Source organism: Ursus maritimus, unplaced genomic scaffold (genome assembly GCF_017311325.1).
Source record: "Ursus maritimus isolate PB19 unplaced genomic scaffold, ASM1731132v1 scaffold_28, whole genome shotgun sequence".
In the NCBI taxonomy this organism is placed as follows: Eukaryota; Metazoa; Chordata; class Mammalia; order Carnivora; family Ursidae; genus Ursus; species Ursus maritimus.
The window spans coordinates 5,073,820-5,092,496 of record NW_024425341.1 but is presented as its reverse complement, the minus strand read 5'-3'; the positions used below and the strand labels follow the sequence as shown (position 1 = coordinate 5,092,496).

Sequence of the window (18,677 nt, the reverse complement as noted above, 5' to 3'; positions counted from 1 at the left end):
CTAATTATTGAAATGGTACCTAGCCCAAACTATGGGTTTTCTGATATATACAGTACTCTCTTTACTATGGTCAAGGCTGTTGTGGTGGTCAGAGGCAATAAATTAACCCACCTATTCCTCATTTAGTTGTGTAAGGGGACATAGTCCTGACAATGAATTGCACCCTACATGTACAGACTGACAGTTTGGGCAAGAATAAAAATGAATTACAAGTAAAATAAAAAAACACACAAAGATTCTAGGAGAAAACACTGAGAAAAAAAGGGAGTCATCCATTTTTAAGCTTTAGGGACATTTTGAAATTTGGGAACCAAGTAAAGAAACAGAACACCTCTTAATAGAGGAGCAAATAGGATGATAAAACTTGGTTCAAAGAGCATTTGAGGAACTGGGTATTTAAAAGTATTGAAAAATAAGTTGGGTGACATAGTCCAATCTGAAAAGGTTACAAACTCTATGATTCCAAATATATGACATTCTGGAAAAGGACTGTAAAAAGGTCAGTGGTTGCCAAGAGCTGAAGGGAGATCAATAAGCAGAGCATGAAGGATTTTTAGGGCAGTGAAAATACTCAGTATGATACCATAACAATAGATACATGCCATTATACATATGTTTAAGCCCATAAAATATATAACAATGAGAAAGACCTTTCATGTAAACTATGGCCTTTGACCGATTATGATGTGTCATGTAAGTTCATCAATTGTAACACATGTACCACTCAAGATGGAGATGTTGATAAGAGAGGAGGCTTTGTATGTGTGGGGCAAGGGTTATGCGGGAAATCTCTGTACTTACCCCTCATATTTTCTGTGACCCTTAAACTACTATAAAAAAATAGTCAAAACAATAGAAGAAATTAGAATGAATGTAATATTGCCATTTATACATATTTATAAAAGGAAGCATATTTTAAAGGAACAGATATTAATACAAAATAATTTTGATCATTGGTTTTGATTTGGATATTAACTACATAAGCTTGGGTGATTCAAGTATCATCTTTGTCTTCCCCACCCATCACTTGAAGAATTTGTGTCAGAGTGGCTATATATAGCAAATACTTGTTGACAACATAGAAAAATGTATACAGAAAACTTATTTTGGGGGTGGTGAATGTTATGGAAGCTGGGCCTCTAGGACCTTTGAAAGCTAAAACAAATTTGACTCAATTTGCATAGGATAGTAATGAGAGCCATGAGGAATTGGGGCTTAGGTTGAGGAAAGGGTTTGCCGTGATATTTGGAAATTTGTTGGCTAAGACAGGTATAAAGAAAGTGAATCCTGGAAAGAATTAGCTAGAGTAAGTGCTGAAGAGATCAGAGATGTATAATTGGGGAATTTTTTTTTATAGTTGTTTGCAATGTGATATGTGAAATAAGCCTTTTCCTGTGTGTCCTTAAATTACCTTAAAAAAATCTACAAACTTTTTCTAAATGTTTATGATGTGTATTTATTATTTTGTAAATGGTTGCTGATTTCTGCTTGAAGGGACAGCATATGGAGAAACCAGAGGCTGTCCATGTGAGCATAGCCATGATGGGTTGAAAGTAACTTTTTAAAGTAATTTTTATATTAATTGCTTAGGTTTAGTTTTTGTCTTTCTTTCTTTTTTTTTTATAAGTATGATAGTCTACTTATCTGAATTTCTCACTTCTCTTACAAGTATTACCCATTCTTTTATCCACAGTAAATTTAATTATTTAAATTTCTATGCAATGCTTAAGTAAATAAGACTTAATTTTCTCCTTGCTCTTAGCAACTTAGAAAAAAAATGAAAAATTAAAGCCTGAAGGGAAAGAAAACTTGAGTATCATTGATGCATAATCTTTTCTTATGTTCCTTTTCCCCTTCTAGCTAAAACCAATTGGTATGCAGTGTAGGAAACCTTCGGACGAATGCGATTTCCCTGAATATTGCAATGGGGTTTCCTCACACTGTGTGGCTGACACTTACGCACGTGATGGACAAAGTTGTAATTCGGGTGATGCCTTCTGTTTTGGAGGACGATGTCGGATACATACCAAACAATGTAGAGATTTGATTGGAGGAGGTAATGACCAAAACTTTCTTCTTAGTTCCTAAATTCTGATTATTCTAAGCTTCATAATTCAATTCTATAGGACAAAATATAAATATAATTTGTTAAGGAGTGAGGTCTTGCCCCTTAATGTTAAAGGAAATAAAATTTTCTTGATTCTGAAAAAAAAAACCCCACCTTAGTATATATGGAATTCTTGTTTGCAAAGGAAGAAACCTCAAGTGGAAATGCAGCTTCTCAGAGGATGATATAGAATTGGTGGTGGTGAGTTTAGTTTAGGCTTAAATGAAACAAGGGATTTTACTAGAACAAAGCAGGACTAATAACTAATTGTGTGGATTTCAAGTGTGGGTCTGTTTGAAGGGGCTTGCTCGTGAGTGTGTGCTTCAGTTTATGACCTATCTAGTTCAGTTTGATAGCTTCCTATAAATGTGTAGATCATTAGCTTCATTGAAATATACAATTTCCTGAACATCTACAGTTCATGTTCTTTGAGAGAGTAAAATGTTTTATTCTCAGTCCGCCCTTTAGGCCTTCCTTAGCCAGGTTATAGGTATTGTGTACCTACCTATGTATTATGTAAATCTATATGAATGACAGGCATTTAAGGAGGAGATGAGGTAGGAGTTTTGGTGATAATTATAATTTTGTTTTGCTTTTCTCTCAGAATCATAGTTGTGTTATCTGGCAAGACAATGGTGACATTAGTATTTAAAACATAGTTGAGATACAAACAAACAAATGGCCAGTAAAATTAGGAGAAACAGGAAATTACTTCAGATCCATGATTCAGTGTTTCCCTAAGTAAAATCAGGAAACTAAATTTCAGTGCTAGTTAGATAAACTTAGATCCATGTTGTGGGATATCAACTAGGTATCCCCCAAGTTATTTATCTTGTTTACTGTTTCTTTAGTATTAGCAGTGATTTTGAGTGATTTAAAACTCTCTGTGAGAGCTACAGGTGTTTAAGTATAATAGTCTTCTCCCGAAGTATTACAAATTACTTGGAGGTAAATATAATATCTAAAGCATCTTGATTTTGAAGAAATGTCTCTCCAATCCTAGTGACTACTTGTGTTAATGTACTTAGGACGTGATGAGTCTGGGCTTGACTATCAGTTAGCTTTTGTATTTATTTTTGAAAAACAATCACATTTTGTGAGCCTCCTGCAGAGTTTGGGGACAAAAAGAAATTGAAAATTTTGGAGTTGAAAATTTTTCCTCAACCATAACTGTATTTCTTTTTTTATAATAATTTTTTATTATGTTATGTTAGTCACCATACAGTATATCCTTAGTTTTTTATGTAATGTTCCATGATTCATTATTTGCATGTAACACCCAGTGCACCATGCAATATGTGCCCTTCTTAATACCCATCACCAGCCTATCCCATTCCCCCACTCCCTCCCCTCTGAAGCCCTCAGTTTGTTTCCCAGAATCCATAGTCTCTCATGGTTCATTCCCCCTTCTGTTTACACCTCCTTCATTCTTTCTTTCCTTCTCCTACCAATCTTCCTGCTATTTCTTATGTTCCCTAGATGAGAGAAACCATATGATAATTGTCTTTCTCTGCTTGACTTATTTCACTTAGCATCATCTCCTCCAGTCCCATCAATGTTGCTGCAAATGTTGGGTAATTATTCTTTCTGATGTGGTCCATATATACAAGGGAATATTACTCAGCTGTAACTGTATTTCAATCCAAATTAATGAAAATTCTTTGACTAGGTCATCTGTGATCTGCCATGGACACTGGTTAACCAGAACGGTCTTGAGTAGGGCTTAACAGAATTCGGAAGAAGGCATTAGCTTTCTGAGATAAGAACGATATATGATTTATAGGCAACAACCAATGAAATCTTATTCACGGACCTAACACAAATCATTATGTGCCACTAAATTATTAGTTTCTGGCCAAAATATGCTTATGGGGTAGAATGTGTGTCCTTTTCTGTTTCTTAGCATATTTTGTTTTTGTAGAAGTCTAGCTCCTATGGTATGTTCTTCAGTATTATTTCTGCAATTTCTTTACATGCAGAAACTTAATACTTACGTATAATATAAAATGATATTAAAGTTTTAGCATCATTTAGTTTGTGGTGATGTTTATCCTTTAAAAGGTAGGAGGTCTCATTAGTTGTAAAGTAACATACATTATTAGGGGTATTTGTCACCAGATTAAGTTGTGTACCACGTAAAGGAATATGGGTACAAACCCAACATTCACATCAGGGTTTTTCAATGTCAACATTATTGATATTTTAGGCCAGGTAATTCTTTGTTGTGAGAGATGGGAATGAGGGAAGTTGTCCTGTGCATTGTAGTACATTTAGCAGCATTTATGGCCTTTGGTTACTAGACACGATGCCTGCAGACATTTATGGTTTTTACAACTGGGGCAGGACTATTACTGGCTTCTGGAAGGTAAAAGTCAGGGATGCTACTAAACATTCTACAATACACAGCACTGTTTCTACGACAGAGTTACCTGGATCCAAACAAGGCGCCATCTTATTAATTGCTTTCTGGCTGTTTTGTAGTTTCATTGGGGAAAAATATTTATGAATCATGTATCTGATAAGAAATTAATATCCAGAATATATAGAAAACTCCTAAAACTCAATAACTAAAAACAACAGCCCAAAACAGCCCAATTCAAAAACGGGCAAATAACTTGAATAGACATTTCTCCAAATAAGATAAAGAAGCTCAACATAAATAATCATTAGGGAAATGTAAATCAAAACCACAGTTTCACACTCATTAGGATGACTACAAAAAACAAAACAAAACAAAACAAAAAAACAACAAAACAAACCCAAAACACACCAACACAAAACTCCAACAAGGATGGGTGAGTATGTAGAGAAATTGGAACCCTTGTGCACTGTTGGTGGGGATGTAAAATGATAAAATCTGCTGTGAAAAATAGATGATTGTTCCTCTAAAACTAGAAATAGAATTACTATATGACCCAGCATTCTTACTTCTGAGACTATAACCAAAAGAATTGAAAGCAGTGTCTGGAAGAGATATTTGTATACTCATGTTCATAGCAGCATTATTGAGAATAAAATTTGGAAGCAACCCAAGTGTTCATGAATAGATGTATGGAAAAAGAAAAATGTGGTATATACAAACAAACAATGAAATTTTATTCTGCCTTAAAAAAGATAGAATTTGCAATATTCTGCAACATGAATGAATCTTGAGGACAATTTACATAAGTGAAATAATCAGTCACAAAAACACAAATACTCTATGATTCTACTGATATGTGGTACCTAGCATAGTCAAAATCATAGATAGAGAAAATGTAATAGTATTTGCCAGGGACTTGGGAGGAGGAGGAATGGAGAGTTATTGTTTAATGAGTATAGAGTTTCAGTTTTGCAAGATGAAAAATTATGAATGGATGGTAGTGATGGCTATACAATGTGAATGTATTTAATACCATTAAACTGTACACTTAAAAATGTTTAAGATGGTAAACTTTATTTTGTGTGTATTTTAACACAATAAAATTTGTGTTAAGACAAAAAGAAAAACCAATTCATTTGATATGTAGACACTACCTGTCTTTAATTCTATTTAAAATAATTCAGGTAAAAAGATTTTTTTAAAAGGTTGTATTTATTTATTTGAGGGAGAGAAAGCATGAATGGGGAGGGGCAGAAGGACAGGGACAAGGGGGGCTGCATCCCAGAACCCTGAGATCATGACCTGAGCTGAAGTCAGACACTTAGCCTACTGAGCCACCCAGCTAAAAGTTTTTTTAAAGCTTCATTGGAGGATTTCCTTACTCTGAAGCCCATAAGCTCTTAAACATCGTGTTTCATGTGTTAACATCTAAATCTTAAATTTCTTGAAACTTGGGAACTATTTTTCTCCATCTCCTGTTCTTCCTTGAGTGTCTAAAGTAGACCTGATATATAATAAATATATGTGGATTTTTTATTAAAAGGGAGGCAAAATAAGGAGGGATGTCTTATGCTACCATAATGCTGGCATTACTATCTTTAGCATTTTGTGGAAGGGAGGTCTAGTGGTCATGAACTCATTTAGCTTTTGTTTGTCTGGAACAATTTTCTCTCCCTTTAATTTTTAAAGGGCAGTTTTGCCCCATATAGTATTCTTTGTTGGCAGCTTTTTCTTTCAGTGCTTTGAATATCATCCCACTGCCTTCTGGACTGTAAGGACTCTGCTGAAAAATTTCCTCATAGCCTTGTGGAGAATCTTATTAGAGGTTCTTTGGTCTTTCTCGATCTGGATATCCATTGCCTTCTTTCAACTTGGGAAGTTCCTTAACCATTATTTTTTTTTGAATATGCTTCCTGATCCTTTCCTTCTCTATTGTTTTTCTAGAACTTTTATAATACATATATTAGTCCCATTGTTGGTGCCCCATAAAGCCCTTAAGTCACTCTTTCTCATTCTTGTTTGTTGTTCTTAATAATTTCCAGTGACTTCTTTTTGAGTTCACTGATCATTTCTTTTGCTTGATCTAGTCTGTTATTGAACCCCTCTAGTGCATTTTTCAGTTGTTAGTGTATTGTCAGCTTCATGACTTCTGTTTGGTACTTGGGGCTTTGGGTGAATGGATCAAGTCTTTGCCTCCCAAAGAGGAAGCTGAGAGTTGGGATTATTTATCCACTCACTTGGTGGTGAGCAGGGGGACTACCATGGATGATTACTAGCTCAAGCTGCCACCCCTGTAGTCCCTGGACATCCAGAGAGTTCAGACCCATCAGAGCTCCCAGAACTGGCAATATAGATTCCAGGTCTTTGGGCAGCCCCCTGAAAATTATGTGCATGTTGGACCTCCAAGCAAATCCTTTGCTGCTGGGTGAAGCAGGGGACTAGATGGTCTCTTCCTGCTTGTAAGACACTGCACTGTGGTAAGGTTGCTGATGAGAATGTGTCTTGAATCTCCCTACTGGCTTTGGTGAGTCTGGTTTTGCATTCTCCAGAGTAAACGAGACTTTCATTTCATTTAGCGTTCATCACAAAGAAAATTAACCCATGAATTGAAGCTGAATCAGTGAATTTGTGAATGGAAAGGAGAGTCCAGGGCTTCCTACACTGCCATGTTGCTGCTGTCTTTTTCCTTCTGAAATATCTTTTCCCTCCAACATTATTAGGATATAATTGACATATAATACTGTGTAAGTTTAAGGCATGCAACATGTTGGTTTCATACATTCATATATTGAAAAGTGATTATCACATAGCATTGGTTAACACCTCCATCCTGCCATATAATTACCCTTTCTTTTTTGTGGTGAGAATTTTGAAGATTTACTTTCTCAGCAACTTTCAAGTATATAATGCAGTATGTATTAGCTATAACCAACATGTTGCACATTAGATCTCCAGAATGTATTAATATTATAACTGGAAGTTTGTACCCTTGACTAATATTTCCCTATTTCCACTACACAAAGCCCCAAATTGCTCCCTGTTTCTGTTTGTCTTTCTTAGATTCGACATATAAGTGATATCATATAGGATTTCTTTTTCTCATCTAATATGTTTCAGTTAGCATAATGCCTTTAAGGTATTATCTCAAATGGCAGGAATTTCTGCTTTTCCTGATTGAATAATATAGATATATCACATTTTCTTTTACATTCACTCCTTAATGGCCACTTAGGTTGTTTACATATTTTGGCTCTTGTGAATAAGGCTGCAATGCACATAGGAGTGGACATACCTTTATGAGATCATGATTTCAAATACTTTGGATAAATACCCAGAAGTGGAATTGCTGGATCATATGATAGTTCTATTTTTAAGATTTTGAGGAACTTCCATACTGTTTTCAATAGTGGCTGAACCAATTTACATTCCCAACAGTATACAAGAGTTCCTTTTTCTCTGAATCCTTGCCAACATTTGTTATTTTTATCTTTTCTATAATAGCAAACATAACAGCTGTGAGGTGATATCTAACTGTGATTCTGAGTGGCAGCTTCCTGATGATCAGTGATGTTGAGCACTTTTTCAAGTACCTGTTGGCCATTTGTATGTCTTCTTTGAAAAATGTCTATTCAGGTCTTTCCCCCATTTTCTTTCTTTTTTTAAAAATTTTTTATTATATTATGTTAGTCACCATACAGTACATCATTAGTTTTTGATGTAGTGTTCCACGATTCATTATTTGCCTATAACACCCAGTGCTCCATGCAATTTGTGCCCTCCTTAATACCCATCACCGGCCTATCACAATCCCGCACTCCCCTCCCCTCTGAAACCCTCAGTTTGTTTCCCAGAGTCCATAGTCTCATGGTTCATTCCCCCTTCTCTTTATCCCCCCTTCATTCTTCCCTTCCTTCTCCTACTAATCTCCCTGCTATTCCTTATGTTCCACAAATGAGTGAAACCATATGATAATTGTCTTTCTCTGCTTGACTTATTTCACTTAGCATCATCTCCTCCAGTCCCATCAATGTTGCTGCAAATGTTGGGTAATCATTCTTTCTGATGGCTGAGTAAGATTCCATTGTATATATGGACCACATTTTCTTTATCCATTCATCTGTCGAAGGGCATCTTGGCTCCTTCCACGATTTAGCTATTGTGGACAATGCAGGTATAAACATTGGGGTGCATATGGCCCTTCTCTTCATTATGTCTGTATCTTTGGGGTAAATACCCAGTAGTGCAATTGCTGGGTCATAGGGTAGCTCTATTTTTAACTTTTTGAGGGACCTCCACACTGTTTTCCAAAATGGCTGTACTAACTTGCATTCCCACGAACAGTGTAAGAGGGTTCCCCTTTCTCCACATCCTCTCCAACATTTCTTGTTTCTTGCCTTGTCCATTATTCCATTCTAAGTGGTGTAAGGTGGTATCTCAAGGTGGTTTTGATTTGAATTTCCCTGCTGGCTAATGATTTTGAATATTTTTTCATGTGTCTGTTAGCCATTTGTATGTCTTCATTGAAAAAGTGTCTGTTCATATCTTCTGCCCTTTTTTGATTTGATTATTTGTTTCTTGTGTATTGAGTTTGAGAAGTTCTTTATAGATCTTGGATACCAGCCTTTTATCTGTAGTGTCATTTGCAAATATCTACTCCCATTCTGTGGGTTGCCTCTTAGTTTTGATGACTGTTTCCTTTGCTGTGCAGAACTTTTTATCTTGATAAAGTCCCATGAGTTCATTTTTTTCTTTTGTTTCTCTTGCCTTTGGAGACGTGTCATGAAAGAAGTTGCCGTGGCCAATGTCAAGGAGGTTACAGCCTATGTTCTCCTCTATGATTTTGATGGATTCCTGTCTCACATAGAGGTCTTTCATCCATTTGGAGTTTATCTTTGTGTGAGAGAGTGGTCAAGTTTCATTCTTTTGCATATAGCTGTCCAATTTTCCCAGCACCATTTATTGAAGAGACTGTCTTTTTTCCACTGGATGTTTTTTCCTGCTTTGTCAAAGATTAGTGGACCATAGAGCCGAGGGTCCATTTCTGGAGTCTCTATTCTGTTTCATTGGTCTATGTGTCTGTTTTTGTGCCAGTACCATGCTGTCTTTGTGATCACATCTTGTAGTATAGCTTGAAATCAAGCAACGTGATACCCCCAGCTTCGTTTTTCTTTTTCAACATTTCCTTGGCGATTTGGGGTCTTCTCTGGTTCCACACAAATTTTAAGATTGTTTGTTCCAGCTCTTTGAAAAATGTCATTGGTATTTTCATTGGGATGGTGTGGAAAGTGTTGATTGCTATGGGTAGCATTGACATTTTAACTATGTTTATTCTTCCAATCCACGAGCATGGAATGTTTTTCCATCTTTTTGCGTCTTCTTCAATGTCTTTCAGCAGTGTTCTGTAGTTTCTAGAATATAGATCCTTTACCTCTCTGGTTAAGCTTATTCAGAGATATCTTATGATTTTTGGTGCTATTGTAAATGGAATGGATTCCCTAATTTCTCTTTCTTCAGTCTCATTGTTTGTGTATAGAAATGCAACTGATTTCTGAGCATTGATTTTGTATCCTGCCACATTACTGAATTGTTGTATGAGTTCTAGAATTTGGGGGTGGAGTCTTTTGGGTTTTCCATATAAAGTATCATCTCATCTGCGAAGAGAGACAGTTTGACTTCTTCTTTGCCAATTTGAATACGTTTTATTCTTTTTTGTTGTCTGATTGCTGTTGCTAGGACTTCTAGTACTATGTTAAACAATAATGGCGAGAGTGGGCATCCTTATCGTGTTCCTGATCTTAAGGGAAAGGCTTTCATCTTTTCCCATTGAGAATGATATTCGCTGTAGGCTTTTCATTGATGGCTTTTATGATATTGAGGAATGTACCCTCTATCCGTACACTCTGAAGGGTTTTAATCAGGAAAGGATGCTGTATTTTGTCAAATGCTTATATTTCTAATAATATAATGCCATTTGAATAATGTTGATTATTTTCTGTTTGGTACCTAACAAAGTCTACAAAGCTTAAAATGAGGAGCTCTCTTTTTAATCCTAAATCTACCTCAGCAACCTTTTTTTAGTTTAATACAGTTAATTTCATTAGTAGCATAACTAATAATTTAATTAATACATACATTTCACCTTATATCTCACATATCTTAAAAGGCAGAAAGTATGTCAAATACATATAAATATTCAATGCTCTATGAACAAACAAGGTGTAAGCCATGCCAGGTTATCTAATTCTAAACCTGGTACAATCCTTTTTTTATTGTTTTTTTTAAATTTTATTATTTTTATTTATTTATTTATTTATTTATTTATTTATTTAGTACAGTTAGCCACTGTCGTTAGTTTTGATGTAGTGTTCAATGATTCATTAGTTACATATAACACCAGTGCTCAACACAACATGTGCCCTCCTTAATACCCATCACCTGGCTACCCCATTCCTCTACCCCCTTCTCTTCTGAAACCCTAAGTTTATTTCCTGGGGTCCAGAGTCTCTCATGGTTTGTCTCCCTCTATGATTTCCACCCCTTCGTTTTCCTTCCCTTCCCCTATGGTCCTCTGTGCTATCCCTTATGTTTCATATATGAGTGAAACCATATGATAATTGTCTTTCTCTGCTTGACTGTTTCACTTAGCATAACCAGCCCTTTATCTGTAATACCATTTACAAATATCTTTTCCCATTCCATGGGTTACCTCTTAGTTTTGTGGACTCTTTCCTTTGCTGTACAGAAGCTTTTTATCTTGATGAAGTCCCAAAAATTCATTTTTGCTTTTGTTTCCCTTGCCTTTGGAGACATGTCTTAGAAAAAGTTGTTGTGGCGATGTTGAACAGGTTGCTGCCTATGTTAACTTCTAGGATTTTGATGGATTCCTGTCTCACCTTGAGGTCTTCCATCCATTTTGAGTTTGTTTTTTGTGTATCATGTAAGAGAATGGTCCAGTTTCATTCTTCTGCATGGGGCTGTCCAATTTTCCCAGCCCTATTTACTGAAGAGATTTTTTTCCACTGGATATTTTTTCCTGCTTTCTCAAAGATTGGTTGACCACAGAGTTGAGGGTCCATTTCTGGGGCCTCTATTCTGTTTCATTGATCTATGTGTCAGTTTATATGCAATACCATGCTGTCTTGGTGACCACAACTTTGTAATATAGCTTGAAGTCAGGCAACATGATGCCCCCAGTTCCCCCCCCCCCCCAACATTCCCCTGGTGATTCGAGGTCTTTTCTGGGTCTGCCAGTCCTGGAAGCTCTTTGTCTCTCCATCCATTTTGAATGACAGCTTTGCTGGATAAGTATTCTTGGCTGTCTGTTCTTTTCATTTAGTACCCTGAATATGTATTCCCAGCCCTTCCTGGCTTGCCAGGTCTCTGTGGACAGGTCTGATGTTATTCTGATGGTTCTACCTCCTTATGTAAGTAATCTCTTCCCCATAGCTGCTATCAGGATAGCTTCCTTGGCTCTAAGATTTGCAAGCTTTACTATTAAATGCTGAGATGTTGGTTTATTTTTATTGCCCTTGAGGGGGGTCCTCTCTGCCTCTTGGACTCAAATGTGTGTTTCCTTCCCCAGATTAGGGAAGTTCTCAGCTATGATTTGCTCAAATATACCTTCTAGTCCTCTCTCTCTTTCCACCCCCTCAGGGATCCCAATAATTCTGACATTGGAACATTTCATGGCATCACTGATCTCTCTAAGTCTGTTCTCATGGGCTTCTAGATGCCTATCCCTATCTCCCTCAGCTTGCCTCGTTTCTATCAGCTTATCTTCGAGATCACTAAATTGTGGCTGTTGGAGTATCCAGTTTAGACTGCATCTCATTCATAGCATTTTTTAGTTCGACCTGATTAGAACTCATTTTGCCCTTAGAGATTCTATATTGTCGCTAATGCTTTTCTCAAGCCTAGCTATTCACTTCATAATTGCTGCCCTGAAGTCTATCTCTGACATTTTGCTTATATCCATATCCATTAGATCTGTGGCAGAGGCCATTGTCTCTGGTTCTTTTCATTGTTGGGAGTTCCTCCTCCTAGTCATTCTGTTGAGAGATGGTTGAGGGAGCGTACAGAGTCCACGACCCAAATTAGATGCTCCCTAGGAAAATTTGAAGCGGTCAGAAGCCACCACTGAAAAAAAAAAAGCCAAAATGAAACACAAGAATAAAATTTATAAAATTTTTAAAATTCTTAAAAAAAGAAAAAAAAGGGGGGGTGAGGAGAAGGGGGATATAATTTCTCAGTGTCGACAAAGTAGGATGTTCCTGGGTATATTTCGTTCTCTTTGTTAGAGGACACTACTTTCCAAAATTACAGGGAAAGTAACACTTTGTATATATGGAAAGGTAATATTGAATAAGGAAAAAAGGACTACAGTGAAGCATCTATTTACAAAAAATTATAGGTGTGAAAAAGTACAAGTTAAAAAACCACTCTGAAATATAAGTTGATATATTAAACATCTAGTTGAAATGAGAAAAAGGTAAAAAAACAAAACAGAGAAGCATAAGCAAAAGAAAAAGAAAAAGAGAGTTGAATCTGAAACATAAACAAACCATGAGGCAACGACTGGAGCTCAATGTACTATTTTCCCGCTGCATTGGGATTTTACAGTTTTATGGGGACCCTAGGTTTGTCATCCTGTTGTTCTTCCACCTGGTGTTCTGGGGGAGGGGCCTATCTTGCTGTTTCTCAGGCAACCCTCAGAGGTGCTCTAACCCCCTGTGGGGGGGGGGTCAGTGGAAACTGTTTTTTTTGAGCTTTTGTTCTCTGGGCGCTTTCTGTGCCTCCTAGAGGTTCAGAGCAAAAATGACTGCACCCAAATCTCTGGACCAGAGCACAAAAATTGCAGTCTGCACTCTTCACTAAACCCTCCGTTTCTGTGTGCGCTGCCAAAAACCATAGCCTCTCATGGTGCGTGCCCACAGTTACTCACTCAGAGGCTGTCCCTGGGGCCCAAGAGTGTCCCTGCTGTTGGTGCTTCTAAAACTGAGAGCATCCTTGGGCTCGCACACATACCTGAGGCTCCTGGACCTATTTGGCTGCTACTCTAGAGACCTTTCCTGGCTGCTACCACTCTGCAAGTTTTTGTCTGGTCCCTGGCACGGGACACTTTTGTGCTCCGGTGTTACATCACTTTCCAGGAGCCAGTTTATGGAGGCTCCCTCCCTTTCTCTTTATCTTCTGATATCTCCCTGCAGCTTCATGACTCTGCCCTTCCTACCTTGCAATAGGCAACGCTTTTCTGCTTGTAGAGATCCAGATACACATTCTTACATCTCAGGCTGATTTCGTGGGTCTTCAGAATGGTTTGGTAGATATCCAACTAAATTCAGGGGACAGGTTGAAACAGGGTCTCCTACTCCTCTTCCATCTTGCCTCCCCAAAAGCTACCTCAGCAACTTTTTAATGCTAGGTAATTATAAACCTCCTTAGGTATCACATTATAATTTCCAAAGTGAGTTTATTATTTCTACAATGAGTATTGGAATTATGTACTGTATTTTACTGAAGGTTTTTTTTTTCTTTTAGCTTCTAGAGGTGGTCCATTTGCTTGTTATGATGAAGTAAATTCAAGAGGAGATAGATATGGAAACTGTGGCCGAAAGTTTTGTGCTTATCCGTATGTATTTAGAAATTTATAATTTTGATTGGGATTTAGGTTATATATTGCTAAGATCCTAGAATATATGGGAATTTACCACAAGTTTCTTTGTTTAATGATCTGAACTGAACAGTATACCCATTGCCTGCAAATGACATGTATTCAGTGCCTATAATGATACAATGATGATATTTGTAGTAAGAATTTTTTATTCTATTTTACGAATGAAAGACTTAAAGACTGGTGATAATTTGCTCAAATTTCCGAAGTTAATTTAAGACAGACCAGGGCTGTCAGATTGCAAATATCATTAGTTTTTCCCTTGGCACGTAGCCTCATGGAACAAAAATAGCCAATTGCACATAAATCAATGTGTTCAAAAAGTTTTCTGAAAGAATATTGTTGTGACCTGGAGTTAAATGAGTAAGACACTTTTTTTTTTAAACTAAAGTATATCACAATCTGTGTTATTTCAGTAAATAATAAGAGAATTTTTTTCTGCCTTGTGCTTCTAGTAATCTCCTATGTGGAAAACTAGTTTGTGCCTGGCCACACAAAGCATTAATATCACGTGCAAATTTATCTATCATTTACACGCATGTCCGAGAAGAAATGTGTGTATCTACATTTCGAGTCACAGATAAAATCCCTAAAAATCCATGGACAACAATTGATTTACCCGAAGAGAGAGATGATACATTTGTACAAGATGGCACTGTGTGTGGTCCTGATATGGTAATAAGAACTACAAATTTTCAAGTGTTTTAAAAATTATTTTTTTATAGTTATACTCATTTTGGCAATATACCAAGCAATTCTTTTTTAAACAGTCTTGTTGAAATATTGTTTACCATAATAGTCAGCCATGATATGTACAAGTCATTGCTTTTGATTAATGTTTGGAATTGTACAATCATCACCATATCCAGTTTTAGAACATACCATTACTCTATAAGCAACATATCCAATTTTCCCAGTTATTAACATCTAACAATAATATAGTACATTTGTTATAATCAAAGAAATAATAATGTTCATACATTATATTAAATAAATTCCATACTTCATTCAGATTTCTTTTACCTAATGTCTTTTCCAGGATTCCACCCAGAATACCACATTACATTTGTTAGTTACGTTTTCATTGGCTTCTCTTGACAGTGATGGTTTCTCATAATTTCTTTGTTTTTGATGGCCTTGACAGTTTCAAGAACTGGTCAGGTATTCTGTAGAATGTCCCGCAAATTAAAATTTGTCTAATGTTTCTCTTATGATTAGGCTGGGTTTACGTATTCTTGGGAGGAAAACCCCAGAGGTAAAGTATCTTTCATCATATCATTATCAAGTGTTGATGTTAACCTTGATTACCTGCCTGAGGTAATATATGTCAAATTTCTCACTGTTAAGTTACTCTTTATTTCCCTTTCCATATTGTACTTCCTTGAAAGAAGTTACTGTGCAAAGCCCATATTTAAGGAGTAGGAAGTTATGTTTCCCCTTCATGGGGGCTCAGTAGCTCCATAAATTATTTTGAATTCCTCTGCACCAAAGGTTTGTCTGTTCTCCATTTATTTATTCAGTCATTTATTTGTAACAGTATAAACTCATGGATATTTATGTTATGGTCTGGGTTATAATCCAATACTACTTTATTGATTTCATTGTTCAAGTTTTTCTAGCTTTGGCCATTGGGAGTTCTTTCAGTCAACTCATGTCTCTTTGACAAACTCTTAACATTGTGGGATTTTTTTTTTCTTTTTGAGTGCTACCTTACTTTCCAGAATCACAAGATGTTCTACATTCATATTGAATGTTTCCTGCCCCAGTTCCTAAAATAAGCCATTCGCCAAGACACTCTGGTTCATTTGAATGGGAAATGATATTTAGAAACCAAGATCTAGGTATTAATTTTGCTTTTTGCTATGAGACTGTCACTTCTGGAGCCATCAGCAGACAGAGGTAGGGAATGTATATCTATGTCTATATACTATTAGTGTATATGAAAACATACAGATACATATATATGAATCTATGCATATATATATATACGCATATGTATGTATATTTACAATCAAATTTTGTATCTATTTCTATATCTACATATCTACATTAAAAAGCATGAGGTCAAAATTACACTTTCAAGTTGAATCCGCAATATAGGGTTCATTCTAGCCTCTTACCTTTTCATATTTGTGACTATTTTCTTTGATAGTGATATACTTTGACACTTTTTTTGACAGTGATATATAAAAATTCCGTCCTTGGATGCCTTTGGAATACACATTAAACTATCTCAGAATTGCTAGCTCGTTCCACTGTGAAATTCTTTTTGCCCTTAGCCTAAAAACATATGTAAAAATATTTTATTCCAAAAATTATTTGGGTTAATTCATTTTTCCTTCTTAATGTGGTTAGATTGTTCATTTGAAAAACAGTAAGCTTTTTGGATTTCCCCCTGTCCTGTCCTGTTCATTTTATTTTATTTTAGGTTCTGATATGTGAAATATAAAAGGAATTTTAAGTTTCAAAACTATAGGGGCACCTGGGTGGCTCAGTCAGTTAAATGCCCAACTGTTGATTTTAGCTCAGGTTGTAATCTCAGGGTTGTGAGACTGAGCTTCGAGACTGGCTCTGTGTTCAGCTTGTGTCTTTCCCTCTGCTCCTACCCTCCCCCCCACTCCTACACACATGAGCTCTCTCTCTCTCAAATAAATACAGTCTTCAAAAAAAAATTAAAATATTCAAAACTGTATATGGTTATATTCAGGGAATTATCATTTTTTATCCTTCCACTCCATTCCCATCCCTGCAAACCTTCTATCCATTCTCATTACTCTCCCCTACTCCCAATAGAGAAACAATTAGTTTTTATTATTAGTTTCTATAATCTTAGTTTTTGTTTAGTTTTAGTTATCTTACCTTTTATTTTTTGCACAATGGAGCAGATATATACATTTTTTATATCTCCTTTGTTAAACAAAAAGTATTATACTATAAATGCTTTTGCACATTTTTCTGCTTAACACATTTTGTGGTAACTAATTTACATCAGTTCTAGAGTGCTTCCTTATTATTTTATCTGGCTGAATGTTATTTGATTTATTAAAATAAATGCAATTTTTCCATTATGAAATAATACACATAGATCAAAAATGACTTGAAAATACAGAAAAGGAAAAAATCATTCATAGTACCATCACCTAGAGATAAATTTTCTTTATATTGCAGAACATGTATTCCCAGTATTTTTAGTGTTTATAACATTTTTCAAATATTTTTAATATTACAAAATTAATAGAAATATAAATTAAACAGGTTATATATCTTTGAATAATTTTTGAAATAGAGATAAATATGAAGAAGGAAAACCATTACCCAGAACTCACCCAGAATTAGCCACAGTTTTTGGTAGTCTTTTTTTTTCTTTAATTAACTTTTAATTTTGAAATAATTATACTTCAATGGAAAATAGGTTAGAGAGGTCCTGTCTATCCAACAGCCATATTGTCTTAATATCTTTAACCTGTACAATATAAAAAGCAGGAAATTGCCTTCGGTAGAAATCTTATTTAGATTTCATTTCTTTTTACAAAAATGTGTATATGTGTGTGTGTTGTGTGTGTGTAATTCTGTGCAATTATATAAAATTTATATTCATGGAACCACCATCATAATCAAAATACAGAACTATTCCATGACCGAAGTGGAACTCTGTCATGGCTTCATTTTGTAGTCATACCTTTCTGCTGTATACCCAATGCTGTGTTTTAATCAGTTCTCTATCTCTATAATTCTGTCATTTGGAGAATGTTATAATAATAGAATTATGTAGTAACGTCTAGAGATAAGTTTTTGTCACCCAGCATAAAATCCTTGGGATCTATCTAGAAAGCCACACATGTCAGTAGTTCATATTTAGTGCTGAATAATATTACATTGTATGAATATACAACACTTTGTGTAACCATTCATTCTTTTTTTCAGTGTAATTATTTTTATATTTATATTTTTTTATTATGTTCAGTTAGCCAACTTATAGTACATCATTAGTTTTTGATTTAGTGTTCAACAATTCATTAGTTGCATATAACACCCAGGGCTCATCACAACACGTGGCCTCCTTAATATCCATCACCTGGCTACCCCATACCCCCACTCCTGTCTCTTCTGAAACCCTCAGTTTGTTTCCCAGGGTGCAGAGTTCCTCATGGTTTCTCTCCCTCTCTGATTTCCCCCCTTCAGTTTTCCCTCCCTTCCCCTATGGTCCTCTGTGCTATCCCTTATGTTCCACATATGAGTGAAATCATACGATAATTGTCTTTCTCTGCTTGACTTATTTCACTTAGCATTATCTCCTCCAGTTGCATCCATGTTAATACAAATGCTGGGTATTTATCCTTTCTGATGGCTGAGTAATATTCCATTGTATATATGTACCACTTCCTTCTCCATTCATCTGTGGAAGGGCATCTGGGCTCCTTCCACAGTTTGGCTATTGCGGACATTGCTGCTATGAACATTGGTATGCACGTGCCCCTTCTTTTCACTGCATCTGTATCTGTGGGGTAAATACCTACTAGTGTAATTGCTGGGTCGTG

The 18,677-nt window shown here is 35.9% G+C and overlaps 1 protein-coding gene across 1 annotated transcript in view; it reads left to right on the top strand.

Moving 5' to 3' along the window:
- Positions 1 to 18,677, top strand: part of LOC103659148 (disintegrin and metalloproteinase domain-containing protein 5-like) — a 163,794-nt gene that overhangs the window by 71,437 nt on the left and 73,680 nt on the right. The window contains exons 11-13 of the mRNA XM_040643170.1: positions 1,861 to 2,056; positions 14,007 to 14,097; positions 14,595 to 14,814. Coding sequence (XP_040499104.1) covers positions 1,861 to 2,056; positions 14,007 to 14,097; positions 14,595 to 14,814 — 507 coding nt within the window. The remainder of the gene's footprint in view (positions 1 to 1,860; positions 2,057 to 14,006; positions 14,098 to 14,594; positions 14,815 to 18,677) is intronic.